Source organism: Phragmites australis, chromosome 2 (genome assembly GCF_958298935.1).
Source record: "Phragmites australis chromosome 2, lpPhrAust1.1, whole genome shotgun sequence".
Taxonomy (NCBI): domain Eukaryota; kingdom Viridiplantae; phylum Streptophyta; class Magnoliopsida; order Poales; family Poaceae; genus Phragmites; species Phragmites australis.
Genome location: NC_084922.1, coordinates 48434512 through 48455297, shown reverse-complemented (window position 1 = coordinate 48455297; position 20786 = coordinate 48434512). Strand labels below are relative to the sequence as shown.

Below are 20786 nucleotides of genomic sequence, written 5' to 3'. Positions count from 1 at the left end.
GCAGGGTTGCCTGCAAGCACGTGCCTGGAACTTCACAACGCGGTTACTAAATTCTCGGCGGTAGAAACCTGTAACAGCAACAAACCGTGGATGGAAGCATCAGGTAAGAAAAGATAAACGTTGTAGCATGTCAGCCATCGGCTCCATGGAATGGCACTAGCTAATCCACTGCGTGGCACGACCGAATTACTAGCTAGAAGGAGCTATTTTTAGCGCCCAGCTTCCCCAAAACGCCTATCAGGAGAGCATATTCCGCTGTTCACTTCTTGAATTCCTTTTTTCTTAAGCAAATTAATGAGGTCGATTACCTATGTGCCCCACCTCCGCTAATCCCATGGTTAATCCTGGGAATAAACCCTTTTTCCTGTCGAGCACCTTTCGCCGAGCCAACCACCCTATAAAACCCGGGTCCTGAGGTGTCCACCTCCCCCCACCGTCGCAGCTCACACCACCTCCCCGAGAGAGAGACAGACCCGAGGCCGCTCGCCGGCGACATGGCCGTGTACATCCGCCTCAACGACGCCGTCCTCGCGCGCCTCCGCGGGGACGCTGGCGCGGGGTGCACCAGCAGCGGCAGCGACCACGACGCGTCCGCGTGCCTCTCCGGCCTCGTCCAGGCGTTTCTTGAGACCGACGCCGGCGGTGGCGAGGACGGCGCTGGAGCGGCGCCGAAGGGTGCGGGAGAGTATGACTCCGACGACGCGGACGGTCCCCAGCGGGCGGCGGCGGCGGCGGCGTCCGTGCGGGAGCTGCTTGACCCGCCGGCGGAGGAGGACATGTTCCGGATCAGGCTGGCGGCCGCCGTGGTGGCCGCGGTGGAGGCGGAGGCAGCGCTGCGGGCGCACGGGGCGGCGTTCCGGCGCGCCGTGATGCGGCGGCTGCACGCCGCGGGGTACGACGCCGGCGTGTGCAAGTCGCGGTGGGAGGCGTCCGGCGGCATCACAGCCGGGACGTACGAGTACGTCGACGTGGTCGCGCCGGTGGCGAGGGGGGCGAGGAGCAGGTACATTGTGGACGCCGAATTCCGGGCGGGGCTGGAGGTCGCCCGCGCGACGGCCGAGTACGCGGCCGTCGTGGCCGCGGTGCCGGCGTCGGCGGTGGTCGCGCGCGAGGAGTCCGTAGGGCGCGCGGTGCGCGTGGCGGCCGACGCGGCGCGGCGGTCGCTCCGCGCCCATGGTCTTCACGTGCCGCCGTGGCGCAAGACACGGTACATGCTCGCCAAGTGGCTCGGGCCCTACAAGAGGTCGACCACCACCTCGCCGGCGGCCGCCGGGGCCATGCCGATGCCGGGTGCTGCCGGGCTGGACGTCAAGTGCCGTGCCGTTGGGTTCTTTATGCCTCCGGCCGCCGCGCCGGTGGCGAGGATTAAGTAGCTTCACGGTGTTCTCCGGGTAGATCATCGAAAGATGTTTCTTGTAGATATATTAGTGCGAGAGTTTCATTTCGACTTTGAGTTGCTCTTGAACTTGTTTTGTACAGAAATTTTTGTTCGAGATTATCAAGAGCAAATTGTTCTTGCACATCATTTTAAAAAGGTGACACGAGAAATCATTAAGTGCTCAAGGCCTGATCTTTGCTTAGAATACATCAGAAAGATTAAAAGAGGGGAAAAGAAAATGTAGAAATGATGTACGCGGCGGGCAGGTGTTGCTACATCGGATTAGCATGGATTACATGATAGCGTTGTTTATATTATATACTCTCGTTGCGGCGTGCTCGTCGGTGACGATATTTTATAATACAACCAAGCCAGACTCTGTGTTTCTAGTATGATCTGCGTTTGATATTCTCTCTTCGAAAATCAGCAGCATCCTGATAAGCACATGCTAGCCATTCTACAGCAACTCTCTTGTCGCGTGAAAAGCTCACAAAAAGTTATTCTGTCGCGATACTTAGCTCCAACAAAGATGCTTAAACGTGTAAGCACTGCAAAAGCACTAAGAAACAGAGACTTCTAGATGCTTTGCTGGAAGAACGGCCTCCAGGCAATGGGGTTCAATTCGTATATCGGTCGACGATGAATCATAGACAATTACCGTATTTGGACATCCTAAGTTTTCTATAATTCTTAAATCATATATTTATCTTTAAGAAAGAGATCTTTGAATGAAAAAAAATACCCGTAGGCACATAAAGTGTCCCGTAATCGGGAAGATTTATCTTTAAGAATATAAATAAATATTTCAGATGACGTATGGCACCTCCATATATATACAGAGTCGGGAAACTGCAGGGGGCAAGCAATACGAAGTCATTAGAAGTTAAGACAATAAAAACCGAGCAAAGAAGTCGTCGACTAGTTTTAGATTCATTTAGATTAGCCACCAACCTTATTGTAATAGGATCAGATCAATTTAAGACAAATAAGATGTAGGGTTATTATCCTCAAGTAGGTTTGAATCTTTAAAAAAACTCATATGTGTTATCTTGTGATTCGTCCAAAATTGAAGGAAGAAGTAAATAAGGAGATCACAATATGTTATCGAATGCATCCAACACGAAATATTCCCGTCAAATGCGAAAAGCATTTAAATTCCTACAAATCTAACAAATCTACCAAATTATTTATTACAAACTACAGAGTAAAGTTTTAAGGTAGGACAACCTCAATGTTTTTGAAGAAAAAATTGCACAAGTATTGATAAGATCAGCGTGTTACCAACAAGCTCTCCGGTGCTACCATAAACAGAACATCCACAAAATATCCTTCGAACCGGGAACTTGGTTCTATGACTTGTTCATAGTTAACATAACGGCAACAAGCTATTTCCGAAATAGGAGGGTCTCTACACGGTGTTCGAGTCTACTCACCCTGGGTCTCTTAGCAATAGAGGATGGATCAGTCTTCGATAATTTTTGGATCGTTGACCAACTCTAAAATAATTATGTGTAAGTACTAAGAGTAAGTTTACACTAGTAAATATTTATATTTCTCGTGAGGTCGTCTGAATCTCTTTCTTTTTTGTATTGACTAAACTAAACATCTGGCACCCATAAGACGGGTACACCGACAGTAAGTCACAATCTGGGTACCTTTACCTATCGCGCGTACTCGGATAAGTTCGGACAAGATCACATGGGAACCGACTTCAGGAAACAAGAGTTTCTACGATCAGAAGGGAAGTATGAGCATTCAATTCTTTTCTCTTACTTGGCTGGCTGATTCATAATGGACGATCGGTAGTTTTTAGCTTATTATCTTTGACTGTCTATCTGAGTTTTTTTTTTCAAAAACCAATCAGGACTAGATGGATACAATATAACAAGAGCTAACGACAACATATTGTGCATGTGCCAAAGTGCCTTCCTTCGCGTGGGGATGATGTTATAAGTTACGACGTCGCGGGATGTGATAAAGATTCCTTATCGTGTCCCTAAGTGCCTGGGGACTACGACGCCTCTCACTCATGATAGATCTAGGGTTGATCCGATCAAGCTCTCCGATTAATGATAAAGTCATCCTACCTTAGCCGGAGGAGGAAACGAGTAACACTAAGCATGTTAGGTTATCGTTATGTCCTCAGTATCGAGTTCCTAAGAAGTCTCACCGATTTTATTTATATTCTTTTTATTTTTTACCAACAAAAGAATAAATTTCTATTCTCTAGCACAGATTACAGAAGAAAGCCTAAGCGAACTTGGTAATTCTCCAACTAGCCACTATGGTGTCTTGGAGTACTACTCGAAGCTATGACTTTCTGTAACGGGGTCCTATCACATTTTCTGTTTGGGATCTCTTCCGACACACGTGAGGGCTGTTGGTACGAAATACCAGTAGAGCTGGCGCACTATATCGAAAAATATGTTCAGTTTCCAAACATTATCATGATCTTTTGTCATAAAAAGAGGAAAAAATCTCTTCACCACTACGTAAAACTTCCGCTGCAATGGTCCAACTTTTGAGCTTGGCCAACGCTAAGTTTTATCTCTCTCATACATTTGCAAGGATGGGATGATTCACGGGTTGTCTAGAAAATCTACCTGAAAGGAACACCTTCTCGAGGACTCACTTGAAAATTCAGAGGTGTTTGGAATTCTGAGTAGGTGATCTGAGTATTCATAGAACCCGGTTAAATTCACCCTAATCAGGGACCCAGATCTTACTCGATGACATGGTCAGACAAAAGGCCTATCTTTCCTAATTATGTACTTAATCCGTCGAAGCCTCATTTCATATATTGATAGAGGCTTGACAATAAATACTAGATAATTACTATATCCAGACACCTCAAGGTTTTCCGTAATTATCAGGATATATCTCTATCTCCAGGAATAGTATCCACAGATAAAAGAAAATTACCCGTAGGGACCTAAGTCGGAGGTTTATCTTCAAGAACATGAATAAGAACTCCAGATGACGTATGACACCTCCATATATACACAGAGTCAGGGACCCTGAGGATGACAAGCAATACGAAGTCATTAGAAGCTAAGACAAGTCAACATAAGCTAAGTAAGGAAGTTGTCGACTAGGTTTAGATTCATCTAGACTAGCAATCAATTCTTTGTAACATATTTAGATCAATGCAAGATAAATATGATATAGAATTTTTATTCAAGGAGATCTAAAACTATATAAAAACCCTTATATATTCCATTATGATCGGTCTATTTTAAACATCCCTATTTCTTTAATAAGTTGGTTAAATCAGCAATTCACGATAAACGTAGTCTGATCCTTGACAAACAAGCTTCAGCTTTAGGCCTTTGGTTAGCTTAGGCATGGTAATCACCCACCCCATCGATCGATCACGGGATCCCAGTGTTTCTAAGCTCAATTTCTGGTGATGCAGGTTTCTGTGTCATGGTCGCGGCAGAGGGTTTAGTCCGAAGAATTCATGCAACGCAACAAAATGCAAAAATTATTGACATCAAACAAAATGGATTGGGTAGGAGAAAGGCGACGGAAATAATTGCCAGTGGTCCCGAGTTAGATGGATAACGGCATAATGTTGTGGGGCCTACCGACGAGGCGACGAGGCTTGCCACTTCGATGCATCATCCTGTCGACACTCGACACCCATGCGGGCCATCCGTGCCCATTCAGTTCCATCGTCTCTCTCGTCAGAACCGCCCGCGAGCTCAACGTACACAGAATCAGACACCCGGCAGCTGATGAGGCACTGGCTCCTTCCTGAAGCCACCTAGAAACGCCAGCGGCAGCAGTTGGCACGGTGGGTATGATCATTCCAAGATTTACACCAACTTTTGAGTTTTACTGTAATTTTAATACTGTAGCACAGTCGACATGTTAAATTATATCAAGTTAAACCATCCTCACCTACAATTCTGAATCCGTCACTGCCAGCGGCTACAGCTTAGCCGAAGGGAAAGAGACGTTGTACACTTGTACCCGGGTGGTGGCAACCGGGAAACGGACGATCAGTCGTCATGTCCCCTTGCTTTCGGATGGTTCCAGCCTCCATCGTCGGATGGTGAAGTAGCCACACAATGATCCATCATATCTATCTATCACCCTGGTGATTTAGCCAACGCCCACTTGGATTGTTCACTGGATAGATATGGAGTTTGAGTCATCGACCCAGATGCATCGAGAGGGATGTCGAGCATGGTTCTGGGGTTGTTTCGTTTATAGTCACACTTTAGCTGAACTTACGGTTATCTCAGAGTAGTGTGGACAAATCAACCAATAATATATGCAGCTACTGTGTAATCCATGTCGCGGGTTCATATACTAAAATCATTGTGGAAAATCCGTAAAAGATACTCGATTAACCACTAGGATTTAACTCAATCAATCAGACGGGTTATGAAACGACTGGCTGCTACTACACTTGAATTAGACAAGTTCATGTGCGTTGCAGCTACATGGCGCGCCATGCTCCTCTAACATGTAGATTGTTCCTCGTTTTTTCTTTCTAAGAAAGTGTTTTAAGTTGTGGCGGTTGATTTGGACACCGATATCGCGAAGAGCACGATAATGTATGGCATTGATGCAACTACCCCTTACAAGCCATTTGGTGGTATGCAATGGAGATATGGGCATGTGTGACTCGCCTAGTGGCCTGTGGATCATTCATCATTGCATGAGAGGTGCACTCCATGCATGTCTGTTCTTCTCTGTGTGCCGAAACGCAGGTTAGGTCTACACCACCAGCTGAATTGGACAGTCCCATCCATGTGTCAGCAAGCCACTAGTTTATGAGGGATCATGGATCACGCGCATAAGATTATTGGGAAAACCTGAGCACAGATGATACGGCACGTGTACAATGATAAAATGTTGATAGTGCCAGCTTGACGTGACATAAATTACAAAATCGTGAAAAGCCTGAGTGGTGAAAAAATGCTTGGTCAAAATGGAAATTCTCCTGGGCCAGGCTTTGCTAGGAAAAGATCAGGCATGGCAGATTGTTGGCAAGCTCTGGATGGTTGTCCACTTGCAATTGACCAGATGGGTAGGATTTGTTGGATTAGGATCAACACTTCGCAGTCATAAAAAAATGTATGTTTTGCAGCTGAATGTTAATCGTGTTGAACATTTCTTTTTTTTTCTTTAGTTCCTCCCTTATCCTAATATCACTATTTTAACATTAACACACTTGTTTAGATTTGACAATTGCTTGAATTGTTCTACTGCAAGTCTTATAAATTCCAACTTGTGATGTGCTGAAAGATTCTTCGTTCATCACGGGTTAACAATTGGGATTATGATTTGTGAGAGGCACGTGTTTCTAATGGCCATTCCTATGTATGTCAAGTCGTTGATAGTTTGGGCTACATACGCTGACAATTACATCGATCTCATTCTGGGTACTAGTCTTATTGTTGCTAAGCACGCCGTAACAGCCACCTCCTGCCTCATACAACGTGCTAATCCCTTTGCTTATCGCTTCACTGGGGTAGTGGGTAAGCCTAGGTCCTAGATTATTAACATGCTGTTCGCATGGTTACCAAAAAGAATAGCAGAGAGCATCCGACGATGATATTATGGCATAAATTAACCCTCATAATATATGGAAAAAATGCTAGAGCAAATGGCTCGAGAAAGAGATAGCATGGGGGCCAAAGGCCAAGTGGCATATTCCAGGCATAGACCATAGAACCCAATAGACGAGATCAAAGCTCCGATGACAGCTGACAAAACAATATTATCTTCGTCGCTGCAGCAATTGACGTTACTGACTAGAGAAGGGTCACATCACATGAACATTGTTTAAACTCATGATGGGAATAAACTTTGGCAGGATCCGTAATACTTTCCATTCTTCTTTTCCTGATGAATCGAAAGCTGGTCTGAAACTGAATTTCATACAGCAATCAGACATTCAGATTATAGCTTCCTTTCACGTTTGGCGAAAATAGTATTTTCGTCGTACGGTAGGTGAAAACATGTTATTTTTACAATTTTCTTATTTTTTGTATTATTTTTATAATATCAGTAAAAAATGTAATATTAAAAAAAAGTCTTCAGATTATAGCTTCCTTTCACAGAGACCCAGTATATTACCACTTCAAATACTGGCCTCGTCATCTAGAGACCCAGTATATTACTATCTTACATAGTAATCTATTACACTTTCACTTTTTTTCGCATCGATTAAGAAGGGAAATTTTCTCCTGGTAACCATGCATTTGATCAGTTAGCTCCATCAGGATACAATTTTCCGGAGCATAATGGGACTTTTATTCGCACCTTTTATTAGTATAAAGGTCATCGAAAGGACTAGATGCACCAACCTGTTACTAGCAAACTAATGACAGTCACAACACGCAGTTTCTGCAGCCAGAGAAGTAACAGTCTCCACCTAACTGGTAAGTGGCAAGAGAATAGACCTTTCCTTTTACCTTTTGTACTCTTGCTTTCTGAAATAACATAGCAATATCATATAATTTGAACCAGAAAGACGTGTCTAGGCAAGACAAAAAACCATTTATGCACTTTCTAGAATGCCTGCATAGAAGAAGACAGACCGATTGCAACAGAAGAGCTGTATTTTGCAGAATCACAAAAACTACAGTTAAAAACACCACAGTAAATAATGAGCTCTTTTTCCCCGGTTATATTCTCATTCTCTTATACCAAGCTGACTAGTACACGGGCAGAGAACTTAACACCAGTTTACAATATTGGGTTTTCAGTTCTACAAAATTTGGTAAGAATTGATATGTCCAAGAATGTGTCAGACAAAAGTACAGTGAATCTTAAGTATCGAAAGCTACGTTCCTTCCTATGTGTGGAAAAAACAACATGCTTTGCTGCTATACACGCCAAGATGTTTCGCAGAGCCAGAACCTACCATGTGAGGGCATGCTCTTCAGCTTTTATCTCTCTCGAACTCTCTTCGTATAATCTCTAGCAACATCTCATTCCATGTATCTACTGGTCCTGGCATGCACCAATGCAGACAATCCTGAGGTGGAGGCTTTCCATCTGGCCCTCTTTGTGTCTTCTTGTTTGGGTCAGGACTCCTATATGGACCAGGATGCCCATCAGCTCTGAACGCAAAGGGTTCAGTGATGTCCATTAATTTCAACGTGGAGCCATGTTTCCCTGCATTCTTCACTGCTTTCCTGAAGCCTGAAACCTGTTTTTCATGCATCACATCGGTAAAACCATTCCTCACCACCTCATCCAAGGGCTTGACCTTTCCAGTGCATGATCCACCAGTGTTCCATGCTCCACCTTCATAATGATCTGGTGACCACGAGCGCACAATAGCTATACCTGTGAAATTTGGGTTAGTCGCAACAGCAGTCAGGCAAGTCTCAACAGAGATACCAAAAGCATCAACATTGCTGATCTGCATCTTTCCTGCTTGACGAGGCCACCAAAGCTGCCCTCCAACAACATTCCCATTCAGGATATAGGCTGATCGTTTGGCAAACCAGTGACCGGAGGAGAGGACAAGTACATCAAACCTTGGGAGAAACTCCATGAAGGTCTCATCAGGGACATCCAGAAAAACCTTATCAAGACCCTTAGGAGCAATCCCCACAGCTTCAGTTGACCTGTGCACTAACCAAGAAGACCAGACACGGGCTATAGTTGTTGAAGTTGACTTGAAGAGCCACTTGTGCATCCTTTTGTTGCCACGGTTTTGTGGGATGTCTACCTACAAAAAGGAGAACATCACATGCTTCAAGAAAACGAAGCGGATATATGTTGCTTGACGACATAAGCTACAAATGCATTCAACGCTGGAGTGCAAAAATGATTAACGTTGCCCTTCATATAACATTTCCACTAGTCTCGGGAGAAAAGCACCTTAAGAAGTGCTCAGTATGGAGAGATGAATATGCCAAACATGATGAAAAAATAAAAGCAAATAATCTTAGTAATAGTCTCCCAAACTCCTAAAAGAAGAATTTCTGAAATATGAGGAGCCTCATATGCCGAGGAAGTAAACACTTTGAAGCAATTCTAACTCATAGAGCTTCCTATCCATAAGAGTATGCAAGGAAGGATCCAATTACTTCACGTTCTTTTGCTCATCGCTAGTAGTTCTTCGGCTTCGATAGGCTTTTATGTGAAGGTTATCTTACAATTTTATCCCGAATTCTTCCACATTCCATGAGAAAACATAGGATCGACTACAATATCTAAACCCTGCAATTTCTGTAGAAAGGCCTAGGATTTTGTACCTGTATACCAATTTTCGGAGGGGAAAACATATAGGTCAGCAAAACTAGTCACAAACAGTATTTGGCAGGACATGGTTATCTTCAATTATACAATGTGAATATAAGATCATGAACAGTACCAGCAGGTATCTCACCTGCCACAGAATGCAAAGGAGGGACTCCATCTGATTCCGAGCAACTGAATCCCCAACAAAGGCAAGTGTCTTGCCTCTCATCAACTCCAAAAACTTCCTTGCATCAAAGCGCGGGAGGGTGCACTGTTCAGGTTTCCATCTCCAATTCTCATAATCCTTATCTGGTCGCCCATTTCCCTGGCAATTCTGCATCTGTGTGATAATAGGGCAAGAGTTGTTTGTGTATAACGGCCCAGAAGAATCAAGAACCCACTCCCCATGGTATAGATCGCAGGTACCTGCACAATCACAATATGGAACGAGGATCAATTTCTGCTACCCCAGGTACTCCATTATCACGATAAATCTAACAAATCACTACAGTACAATGACAAATCACATCCCGTTTCATGTTTTTGAAATGCTGCAAAGAAATCTCAGGGAAATGAACTAGCATGTCACCTTGCTCTGCCTTTTGAAATCCATTTGATGAATCCTCGCTGAGTGTCGACGTGGTAGCATCAGTAGCAACTGGATCCGGCTCTTTGCTATCAATTGTTCCTGAATGACCGGACTGCTCGCCTGAATTCACATCACCACCCTGACCATTCCCCTCCACCAAGGGTTCCCGGACACCCTGCAACACCTCTTCCCCATGCAATGGAACGCCAATTGCAGGATCATTCTTGCCCCCATCAGCATGCTGAACCGAAGACGGCAGCTTTCCCAAGCCATTAGCTCCGACGGGGAGGTAATTTTGCAGCGACGTCCGAGGCAGGGACGAGCCCACGGAAAGCGATATCACCACAAGGGTCAGCACCAGCGCCACCACCGACACGACGACGGTGACGAGCCACCGCCGGACTCCAGCGCCCCCCGTCGGGGCCTTCCTTCCCGGCAAGCTCATCGGCATGGGCCCTCCGACGAGATCAATCCTCCCATCCGAACCGCATCTACGCTACGCGCGACGAAATTCAGATCCAGGAAGGGAAGGAACAGATATGTGGAGGTAACGAGACGGAGAAGGCGTACTGGCGTGGATTTTTTTTTTTTTGGGGGGGGGGGGGGATCGATTCGGGGCCGGGAAGCGGGAGCGGCGGTGCTCGTGGTCGGAGCCGGCAGGACACGAGGCAGGAGAAGGAGAGAGAGAGAGAGAGAGAGAGAGAGAGAGAGAGCGTGTGGAAGGAAGGTGGTTGTTTACTGATCAGGTTAGCTTTCAGTGGTAAACAGTTAAGCACCCATCTTGTGGTCAAATAAATGCATTGGGAAGAAAAAACAGCGCCAGCGGCGACGTGTCTTTCCGGTTTCCATCCGTCCAATTTTATGGTCAAATTAACTACTGCAAAATTGGACTATTCTTCATAAAATTCTAGCAAATTTTCTTTGAGATTCTTACATTTTAAACATACCTACCTAATTGGAAGATGCTAGACCCACTTACATATTCTATTTGTCAGAGCTACACCTCTGACTCTATATTTTCGGAGATAGAGATACCTAACTCGAAAATTTCTAAACAGGCCCCGTAGAGCAGTTATTTCATGTCCTAAGATGTAGCCAAATTCATATTACCACCTCATCACAACCAACATCTTATCTAACACATTTCCTATATGGCATCACACCGACATTGTGACAATGTTAATACTTACAAAGAGTATAGTTAACCACATCATTAAAGCTTTTGTTCTTTTTTTTTTTAAAAAAAACTGAAGATTACAAACTCACATGTTTGCCTAACTCAAACTTCAATAGCACGTCTCGGAGATGTCCTACTCTCACTCGGGGTGGATCAACGTTTAAAACTGAGGTGTATAGAGCACCAAATAATTTTTTATTTTTCAGTGATACATCATATGTATCAAATTTATAGGACACTTCTAATCTAATAAGTAGAACACTGAACTTTTAACTTAACAAATGGAACATCCAGTTATTTTTATTCTAAATCCGCCATTGCTCTCACTAGCCGCTATTTTTCTTCTCTTCATCCTTGCAGTGTGGAAACTGGAAAGAGATCGGTACAGGGGTTTGGTTCTTATGATTCTTGGAAATTGCTTGGGTGATGAATCCGCTGAGCATTGATCTAATCTATCAAAGCGTACGCACTGCAACTCTGCAAGAACTGAGCATACTGAGTTCCCAGTATTGTTTCAACACCCAGAAAATGGAGCAGCTTGTGAATGATAATTGTTACTTAACATTGCATACGATTAAACATACCAACAAAGAAGGTAATCCAATCTTGCTCAAATTTACATCACCCTAATGACTTTCACAGGCAGTGCATACCGCAGCAGGCTGTAGTAAATAGTAATCACACCTTGTGTGGGTAGTGTACACTGAAGCAAAGAGAATTCCTAACCAAGGTTCATCCTGATGGATGGCATAACATTGCCAAGACCAAAAGAGATGCATGTATAGCAACAAAGAAGGTAAATAAGTTTTACGGTCGCATGCTCTTGCTCCTCTCCTCACAATTCACACCCGAACAAAAAAGATGGCCATGAAATGCATAAAGCCGAGCGCGGGCAAGGGAAAAGGAAAAAAGAGAGGAAAAAACAGAAATGGGCAGCCCCGCACCTTGGGATGCATACAAAAGAGCGTTGGAAATTGTTAGGTGCACCACCCCACCATGGATGTTTGGAGTTTGGTGTCCCTTGCGCAGGAAAAAAAAATGTAACTACCGAAAACTTGCGGACTCGTGTTATCTCCAAAATGAAAATTACACGTAAGCTTCAGCTTCTTCGACGATCCTTAAAAGTTTTTACCCATTTATATTATTTTTTATGTCCAGCAAAATATGTTAGATGTTCTAGAAAAAATAGATTAGATATACGGTTGACATGATAATTGAGTGATGATGTGCATACATTCTGACATGCATCTCTAGTATGATCGTCAATGGTAACACCACTTTTTTCGTTAACAAGTCTATGTTGAAATGTCAAGGAGGGGTAAAATGGCATGCCATGTTATAACTAAACAGGTTTATGTGAATAACTTATGGTAGAGAGGTCACGCCATCAATCTCTTTCTTACATGTTGTTATAGTCATGCTAGTGTTACTATCACATCACCTGGTGTCATAAACATGACTCAAGTGAGATTACATATAAGTATTGCTAATATATTACAAGACGGAATCAACAACCACTATTATCTTATTCGATATGGACATTTGTTCCAACTCAATTTTATGGATAATTTTTTCACTCGCAATCTCATCTACTTATTAAGACCTTCTAACTGAAGTCCGTGTTTCGTAATTAATTGATAATGCTATGTATGTTGTAAGTGAAAGGACACTGATATCACTTAGAGAGATGAATAGACATTTTTACAAAATTTAAACTACTTTTACTATTTGATCTAAATTTACAGTGTAAAATTAACTAATAGATTTTTCATAATTAAAAAACATAAATATGCTAGGCTCGACTAGTGCATACCCATCCTAAATAAATATGAATGTTACAATTCATAATCACCTTAAATAAGTATGCTAGGCTCGTTCACGTGATAATTGTTACTTCACATTGCATACGATTAAATTTAAACATACCAACAAAGAAGGTAATCTAATCTTGCTCAAATTTACGTCACCCTAATGACTTTCAGAGGCAGTGTATACGCAGCAGGCTGTAGTAAGTAGTAATCAAACCTTGCGTGGGTAGTGTACACTGAAGCAAAGAGAATTTCTAACCAACGTTCATCCTGATGGACGGCATAACATTGCCAAGACCATCAGATCAATGATCATATCTCTAACTAAAACAGTGTTGCAAGCTTGCAACCAATGTCATCCTGTCAACTTGGAGCGTTCCACAGGCTATACCTTGGCGTTCCAGAGCTGACTAAGCTCTCCTCTTCTGGCGCCCAACGTGACGATAACTCCTGCATCATTCCATTGCAGAAACAAATTTCAGAACTCGAGATTATTCGGTGAAATGTCGAAAACTGCATCGGCCTGCCTGCTGCTCTGGTACCTAGTGTTGAAGGGACGAGGTAGAGCAGAGCTGGCTGGCCACTCTTCATTATGTACAGGCCAAGATATGTGCATGACAAGCCTGCATTGGCACAACAATGTCGGTGTAAGCAACATTGTTCTTCTGCAACTGCAGTTCAGAAATGGACTGGCTGCTACATACCGAAGGCGTAACCGATCATTAGGCAAAGGAAATAGCCGTCAGTCAAGTCCTTGCCGTGTGATCTGTCATATCTGCAAGTCAAGGACAGTTGGTAAATTTCAGGAGAAGAAACATCTGATCACTAGGCTATTTGTTCTTAACTGACATTCCCTATAGATTCAGAGTCCAGTTCTGGTTTACCTGAAACTGAAAGCAACAAGCAGTCCAGGGAAAAGAATGTCCCCAAATCCAATCATGTCATAGCCGTTCCATGAATCAAACTCCTTTGGCATCTTCAGTACCATGGGAAGGCTTGGTCCATCGTCGCTGCCACGAGCAACCTAAATTTTGCAGTATTTCGTTTGAATATGCTAAGAACATGATGTCTCACAAGCATTTGTATTTTTTTCTTAAAAAGGAGAGAGTGAAATTTACTGTGATCATGACGCTTTTCTTGAATATGAGGGGTGATATGAACACCCAGAATATGTCATACAGAAAAGCACTGATAAGAAGGGCTGATGCAACCTGAAAATGATGTTCAGCGCGTCAGAGAGGTGCACAAGGTGGATGAAGGAAAGGTTCATTGCTGAACATATCATATCGGAGCACGTCCAAAACGACCCTACTTTTATATTTGGCATATGGACCACTTGCAACACAAGAATCATCATACAGATTCCCTGATCAAGAAGAATCATATATGTCAGCGAGCAGTGAACGTAAACATTAGTTAAAGGAGCAGATACTGCATAACCAGGAGATCGAGCACCCTGCACTTATTAGAAGTTAGAACACAAGCACATCATACCATGAGGTTCTGCCCAACCCAAGCAAACGATGAACTCTGGTGTGCAGCCCAATAAACGACGATGATCAGGGCTAACGGTAAGATGACAAGTGTCACCACCGTCACATTCCCTATGGCTGGGAGCTTCACTTTCGCATCGCGACACCGGTCACATAGTCTGTGCACATCAGTTTCTCAACAGTTAGCAACAACAAGTATTATCATCCATATCAATGATGTCATCAGAATGCAAAAGTTTTTTTTGTGTCGGTGATCACACCTTAGAATGAGAGTTGAGGCAACATAGTGCAATCCCTGAAAATAATTGGGCCATCAAGAATGAGAGTTGATCAACTGAAGAAAGTTGTTTCAGATTGGGTACGTACGTACCTGGAGACCACCTAGGCAGAAGAGAAAAACCAGCAGCCATGCAGACCAGCTGGACTTGAAGTAGAAGAGGAACAGCAGCACAAGCGACGACGTGACGATGAACACAAGCGCGGTTTTGGTTTTCAGCTCCACGATTTCGGATTCGGGATCTTCCTCTCCACCCAGTGAAGGTGCGTTCTTACGAGGCTAGAACAAAGAAGACAGGTGCCTAAAGTCGTCACGTTGTAATTGCGTCCATTCATTTCAACAGATCATAGTTTTGTTTTGTTGATCACTCCTCCTTTTGTTTTCCAAAAATGAAGGTTTACAAAAATAAACTCTACCCAACATTTTTCACAAAATTTGTCCTCATACCTCTTCCCCGACAACGACGACAGTCCACACGGAGGCACAGGCCACTGTACCGACGGCCATCATCCAGAGGAAAGGTATGGCGCCATCGAAGGACGGCTTCTCCGGCGCGTACATGAGAATGTCCACTGCAAATTGTAAGCGATCGCCCCAAATCTGATTAGATATCAGAATCATGGTACACGAACACAAGTGCGAGAAATGCAATCTTACCCTTTGCCCCATCCTCGATGGCTGACAGGATCTTGAAGCCCGCAGACTGTGACACCATGACGACCGGGATGGTGATGTCGGGAGGCGGGTCCTTGTCGGTGCATACCATCTTCTGCAGATCTGCAAGAAGAGCTAGTTTCACAACGATGCAAAGATGCAATGTCCAACGAAATGCTAACTGCGGGACCTGGCATACCGTCGACGTCGTTGATCAGGAGCAACGCCGCCGCCCCGCCGGACTCCGCCGTCTTCGCCTTCTCGAGGAACGTGCACTCCCCGCGCTCAGCCACCGCTACGGAGTTGGCGAGCTGGGCGGATGACTTGGCGCAGCTGCTCCTGGGGCTGGGAACGACGGCCTGCTGCTTCTGGCTGTCGGACGCGATGTCCGGCAGGATCTGACCGAACCTCGCGGTGATCCCGGTGAGGCTGTTCCGCTCGTCGCCGTCCACCCAGTACATCACTTTCACCTGCGTGCGCGGATCATCGGATTTCTTAGAGTCGTGTTAGTGACATGCATAGCCACGCACGGGCCACGGCACGGCACCGATGGTTACGTCCGTACAAACCTTTTGGAAGGTGTTGTCGCAGCCGGGGAACTTTGGCGAAATCCCGTCCTCGAACTCCGAATCGGCGCCGACGGCGGGCGGCGCCCGGCACGCGAGGAGGAGGACGCATAGGAGGAGGCCGAGGCGGCCGCGAGGAGATGTGGCCGGGATCGCCATGGCGTGCCGGATTGCCGCGCGCGAGGACCAAAGTCGCCGTCGTCGTGCGCAGGCGCCAGTCGTCCCCTGCGAGAATTAGCTGCATGCATCGGTGCATGCGCCGTGTGTGTAGGACTGTAGGTGTCTACATGCCCTAAAACTGGGGGTGGCTGTCGTTTCACCCGAGCTCGCCCGGTGTTCCCGGGGTTTCGTCATGAACGAGCACAGGAAGTTTTTTTCTCTTCTTGTTAGTATGGCTCTTGCTTGGTTGGTAGTATGGCTCTTGCTTGGTTCGTTCAAATGATGTGATTGGTTGGTATTGTATGCATCATATAAGCAGGTTGCGTAGAGTCATATTTGTAAAATAAAATTTTTTGTTTGGTTGTATCTGTTTAGATAGATTGAACTGAGTTTATGTTTGATTGATCAAATCTGAGGTCACATGGGCTCTGATTGGTTTCTAGTTTCAAGATCCATATAAGAATCACGATTTAGGTTCGTAGGATAAAATAAAGTGGTTTAAATATATATTTTTTTAAAAGAGAAAGACATCGATTAAAACCAAACGAAAGAGTCCAGGAACAAAGAAAACAAACAACAAAAAAAAGATTGGGGATACCAGCGCACCATACAAGGTCGTAGCAACCACACACAACACACAACCAGATAAAGAGACAATCCGGAGCACATCTATCCTATTACCCAGGTTCTAAGGGCACCAAAGCTCGAAAACATCAGACATCAACCCCCAGTGGGAATAAAGCACGAGCTCACTCCCTGATCTCTCGTAATGCTATCAACCTTGAGCTTGTTGTCTGCTCTAAGAAGAATGTTCCAATTTTGCAGAAATGACACAACAATGTGTAAGATTTCATGCAGCTTGTTTGAGAACTTCTTCTCAATCACCATTTTGTTCCTAGATCGTCACATAGCCAACGCCAGACCTGCAAAAAGGAATAACCTTAGCTTTTGAGAAATATGGAGAATCATCGGGAGTCAACTTACCCATAAATCAGCTACCGAACAAGAGAAGTTATTCCACCCAAAAGTCTTACGCACAACACTCCATATGCACTGGACAATCACACATCCGAAGAAGATATGATCGACAGTTTCTAGTTTGCCACAAAGAGAACATATCTCACTTTCTTTTCACCTCCTTTTCTCGAGAGACGTGGCAACAAAGAGCTTATTATGAAGCATTTACCACAACTTTAATCCTAAGATGGAGTTTGCATCTCCAAATAGTCTCAGCTCCTTTGCTAGAGACTCCCTCAAAGGTGAGATAAAAAATATACATTTTCGATCCAAAATAAGAATAAGATATCTCAACTTAAAATCCTTAATCTATCTATAGCTCTAGCTGTAAAAACTTATAAAACTAAAAATAACCCATTCTAAAAATTCGAGCCAGAACTCGGCCAAACAGACCCCAAGTGAGACATTGAGTGACGAATCCTGTGTCACACTAGAATTTTGCAGTTTCAAAGAAATTGGGCTAATTGAATTTGATACATCATTTTTATATAATTGATAGTCCATATTAAACTTTAGAAATATCTATATATACAGGAATTGAATGAAAAATAAATTATAAAATTTCTTTGTACACAATGTCCTTTGCCATGTCGTCAGCTTGACTTTCTGAGTCGTCGATTAGCACCTTCAAACCTTTTCTATTTGTGACTCTAGATAATGCCACGTACAATTATCCATGGCAGAATACTTGTTTAGGCAAATATAATCCAACCTTGTTAAGTGACTGTCCTTGACTCTTATTGATAGTCATAGCAAAGCAAACTGACAAAGGATATTGTCTTCTTTTTAGCTTGAACGGTCACTTTGTATCGCTTGGTGACATGATTATTCGTGGTATAGTTACTTTGTTGCCCACATGTGTTCCAGTAATTATTTGTGCCTCGATGGAATTTTTTCCAAGTTGAGTGATTGTCATTCTTGTACCGTTGCATAACCCTGCATATTGGTTGATATTTCTAAGGAGCATTACTGGCAGTCCGACTTTGAGCTTCAGTTCGTGGTTTGGAATCCCTGGGAACTTCAAGGTATTGAGAAACTCCTTAGGGTACATGTGCTCCATGTTGTTTGTTGATGCATTGCATACAGAGTCACAGCTTAGGTAAGTCACCTCTTCACCTTTTATTTGGCTTATGATATAGTCATTTATCTGCTCGACTGTTTCATTTCTTGGGCACAATATGGCTCTTTCTTCAAGGAAATTTCTGTTTGTGTAGTTAGACATCAAGTCTGGATACGTGCTTTTGACAATTGTTTGTCTGGGGTCATCTCCTTTTTTTAGCAGTAGATCACATGGAATTTTTATGAACTCTTCTCCGACATCTGATGCTGTTTTGCCATCACCAATATTAAGTATCCACTCTGCAAAATCTGCAACCTGCTGCTGTTCTATCATGTTATTTGATATACAATTGAGCCGCATGTTTTGTGTGAGCTTTAATATTTCAAAGTGTTTCCACAGATATGAGCGCTTGATTGATGCATTTACTATATGCTCTCTCCTTCCCTTAGGTACCACTGGAAGGATTTGTCGAAAGTCCCCACCTAGCACAACTGTCATGCTACCAAATGGTTTTATCTCAGTATTTTCATTTTTAAACTTGAGGATATCTCTTAGACTTTTGTCAAGTGCCTCGAAGCAGTTTCTGTGTGTCATTGGAGCCTCATCCCACAAAATTAGCGATGTCTTATTTAGCAGCCCTGCCAAATGTGAGCCTTGCTTGATTTCACATGTAGATTCATCTGTTATGTTAAGTGGAATGTGGAATCTGGAGTGAGCTGTTCTTCCGCCTTGGAGTAGTAGAGCAGCAATGCCGTATGAAGCCACTGCAAGTACTATCTTGCCTTCGGAACGTAGCTTTGTCGTAATGGCTTTCCATAAATATGTCTTTCCGGTGCCGCCGTATCCTTCAACAAATATTAGCTTTCCTAGTTTTTTGTCTATTGACTCTATAATTACTCCAAATGCTTCTTTTTGATCGTGATTAAGATTGTTGAATATGGTGAGGTGTTCATCCTTCAGCTTGTCCTTGTCATAATTTTCCTCTTCATTTATAAGTCTGTTACCAAGTTCCTCAAACTCATCTGCGTTTGGCAATTCAATTTCCGGATAATCCTTCATTGACTTTCCAGCTTGTCTCATTAATTTCTCTATCTCAATCAAAGTGTATGCTTTCATTTGAGAATCAGTCAGCTTCAGCGTTGGAAAATTTAGGATAATCCTTCTCTTGTGTTGTATGTCCTCGGAGAGTGCTTCCCATGTTGATTCCCACAATAACTTTGGGTCTGTTATCTCACAGTGGCACATTATTGTGGTAAATAGTTGGCGTAATTGTATTCCAGTTGCCCAGTTAGCTGCCTCGTTGATGCAGTCGATCCACTCATTGTCGTCATCAAGAAATCCCAATGCTTGGCATGCTGATTTGAATGTTGAGTGGATGACTCCAGCTACTGTCCTGATGTCCTCGTATGATGTGCATCCTTTGACGGTGTTGAGTAGCATCCTGAGATAATATCTCTCTCCACTTGCTGGATGTACGTAGTAGATTCTTCCTATTGCATAATGTTTTTTTTCGTTTTTCCCATTTTTTCTTGTCGCTGTGCCATACCCATTTAGTAGGAAAATCTCCGTATTTTAGTTCTCTTGTTTCTTCATACTGTTTGTTTGTCTCCATCCATTCAGTGAACTTAGTAATTTTCACTCCTTCTTTTCTCACTATTTTTTGTATATCGGTCGAGTCTGGGAAAATGACTTGCTGCTCGTTCTCTATATGGAAATTTAGCCTCTCAACCAGTGGATCTTGGTAATGTAGATCAAATTGGAATAGTCTCCAACATGCTTCGGTTGTTGATATGTATCTCATTTCTAGGTATTTCTTGATCTCGTCTATTTCATCTTCTGATGATCCTTTTTCCTTTAGTAAACCTACAACATAGTCAACGCCTTTGTGAATATATTTGAATAGGTATTTGATTGACCTAGACATGTTGCACCATTCAATATTTATATGAGCTTGGAACTTGACCAGCAAATCCCTGTTGTAAGGCACGACAAATCTATTGTCAAGCATGATTGTGCCCTTCTTTATCTGTCTCCCATCATCTCGCCTCTTGTATACGGGAAATCCATCTTTGTCAATTGTTGTCTCAGAATTGAATGATTTTGGAAAGTGTTTGGTGCATTTGTTATCCATCATGCATGGGGAATTTTTGTTTGCCTCTCCACATGGCCCATGCATCATGAAGTTCTCAACAGTTGCATATGCCTCAGGGTCCTCTTCTTTGTTTGGGATCTCAGCAGATATTATATCGTCGATTTGTGTTGGATCATGGCACTTGTTTATGTCTTTAAGAAATATTAGGATGTGTGCATGAGGGAGCCCCCGTTTTTGGAACTCTATTGTGTAGATGACTGTAATTAAATATCATAGTTATTAGTTGAGTAGTAAAAAACTAT

The 20786-nt window shown here is 43.5% G+C and overlaps 3 protein-coding genes across 3 annotated transcripts; 1 reads left to right on the top strand and 2 right to left on the bottom strand.

Moving 5' to 3' along the window:
• Positions 1 to 394: 394 nt before the first annotated feature.
• Positions 395 to 1520, top strand: LOC133910209 (uncharacterized). Its single transcript, XM_062352720.1, has one exon. The coding sequence runs from the start codon at positions 495 to 497 to the stop codon at positions 1371 to 1373; it is 879 nt and encodes a 292-aa protein (XP_062208704.1). The 5' UTR covers positions 395 to 494; the 3' UTR covers positions 1374 to 1520.
• Positions 1521 to 7997: 6477 nt separating this feature from the next.
• Positions 7998 to 10907, bottom strand: LOC133909449 (protein YLS7-like). The gene is made up of 3 exons (XM_062351884.1): positions 10182 to 10907; positions 9741 to 10018; positions 7998 to 9077 (listed from the first exon to the last, which is right to left on the bottom strand). The coding sequence occupies exons 1-3, from the start codon at positions 10630 to 10632 to the stop codon at positions 8280 to 8282; spliced, it is 1527 nt and encodes a 508-aa protein (XP_062207868.1). The 5' UTR covers positions 10633 to 10907; the 3' UTR covers positions 7998 to 8279.
• Positions 10908 to 13155: 2248 nt separating this feature from the next.
• On the bottom strand, positions 13156 to 16587 carry LOC133910208 (signal peptide peptidase-like 3). The gene is made up of 13 exons (XM_062352719.1): positions 16160 to 16587; positions 15790 to 16060; positions 15594 to 15713; positions 15384 to 15508; positions 15030 to 15215; positions 14920 to 14954; positions 14661 to 14817; positions 14479 to 14532; positions 14285 to 14377; positions 14051 to 14190; positions 13871 to 13941; positions 13709 to 13789; positions 13156 to 13616 (listed from the first exon to the last, which is right to left on the bottom strand). Exons 1-13 carry the CDS (start codon positions 16313 to 16315, stop codon positions 13552 to 13554), a joined length of 1554 nt encoding a protein of 517 aa, XP_062208703.1. The 5' UTR covers positions 16316 to 16587; the 3' UTR covers positions 13156 to 13551.
• Between the last annotated feature and the right edge of the window lie 4199 nt (positions 16588 to 20786).

Bases quoted from the DNA above. Each gene is read 5' to 3' on its own strand.
- LOC133910209 (XM_062352720.1), top strand. From the start codon at position 495: ATGGCCGTGTACATCCGCCTCAACGACGCCGTCCTCGCGCGCCTCCGC.
- LOC133910208 (XM_062352719.1), bottom strand. From the start codon at position 16,315: ATGGCGATCCCGGCCACATCTCCTCGCGGCCGCCTCGGCCTCCTCCTA. The intron at 14,955-15,029 runs GTACGTACGTAC...AATTATTTTCAG, and splicing joins TCTGCCTAGGTGGTCTCCAG to GGATTGCACTATGTTGCCTC. The intron at 14,191-14,284 runs GTAAATTTCACT...TGCAAAATTTAG, and splicing joins AGAAAAGCGTCATGATCACA to GTTGCTCGTGGCAGCGACGA.
- LOC133909449 (XM_062351884.1), bottom strand. From the start codon at position 10,632: ATGCCGATGAGCTTGCCGGGAAGGAAGGCCCCGACGGGGGGCGCTGGA. The intron at 10,019-10,181 runs GTGACATGCTAG...GTGATTGTGCAG, and splicing joins ATTTCAAAAGGCAGAGCAAG to GTACCTGCGATCTATACCAT. The intron at 9,078-9,740 runs GTGAGATACCTG...TCCTTTTTGTAG, and splicing joins TCCTTTGCATTCTGTGGCAG to GTAGACATCCCACAAAACCG.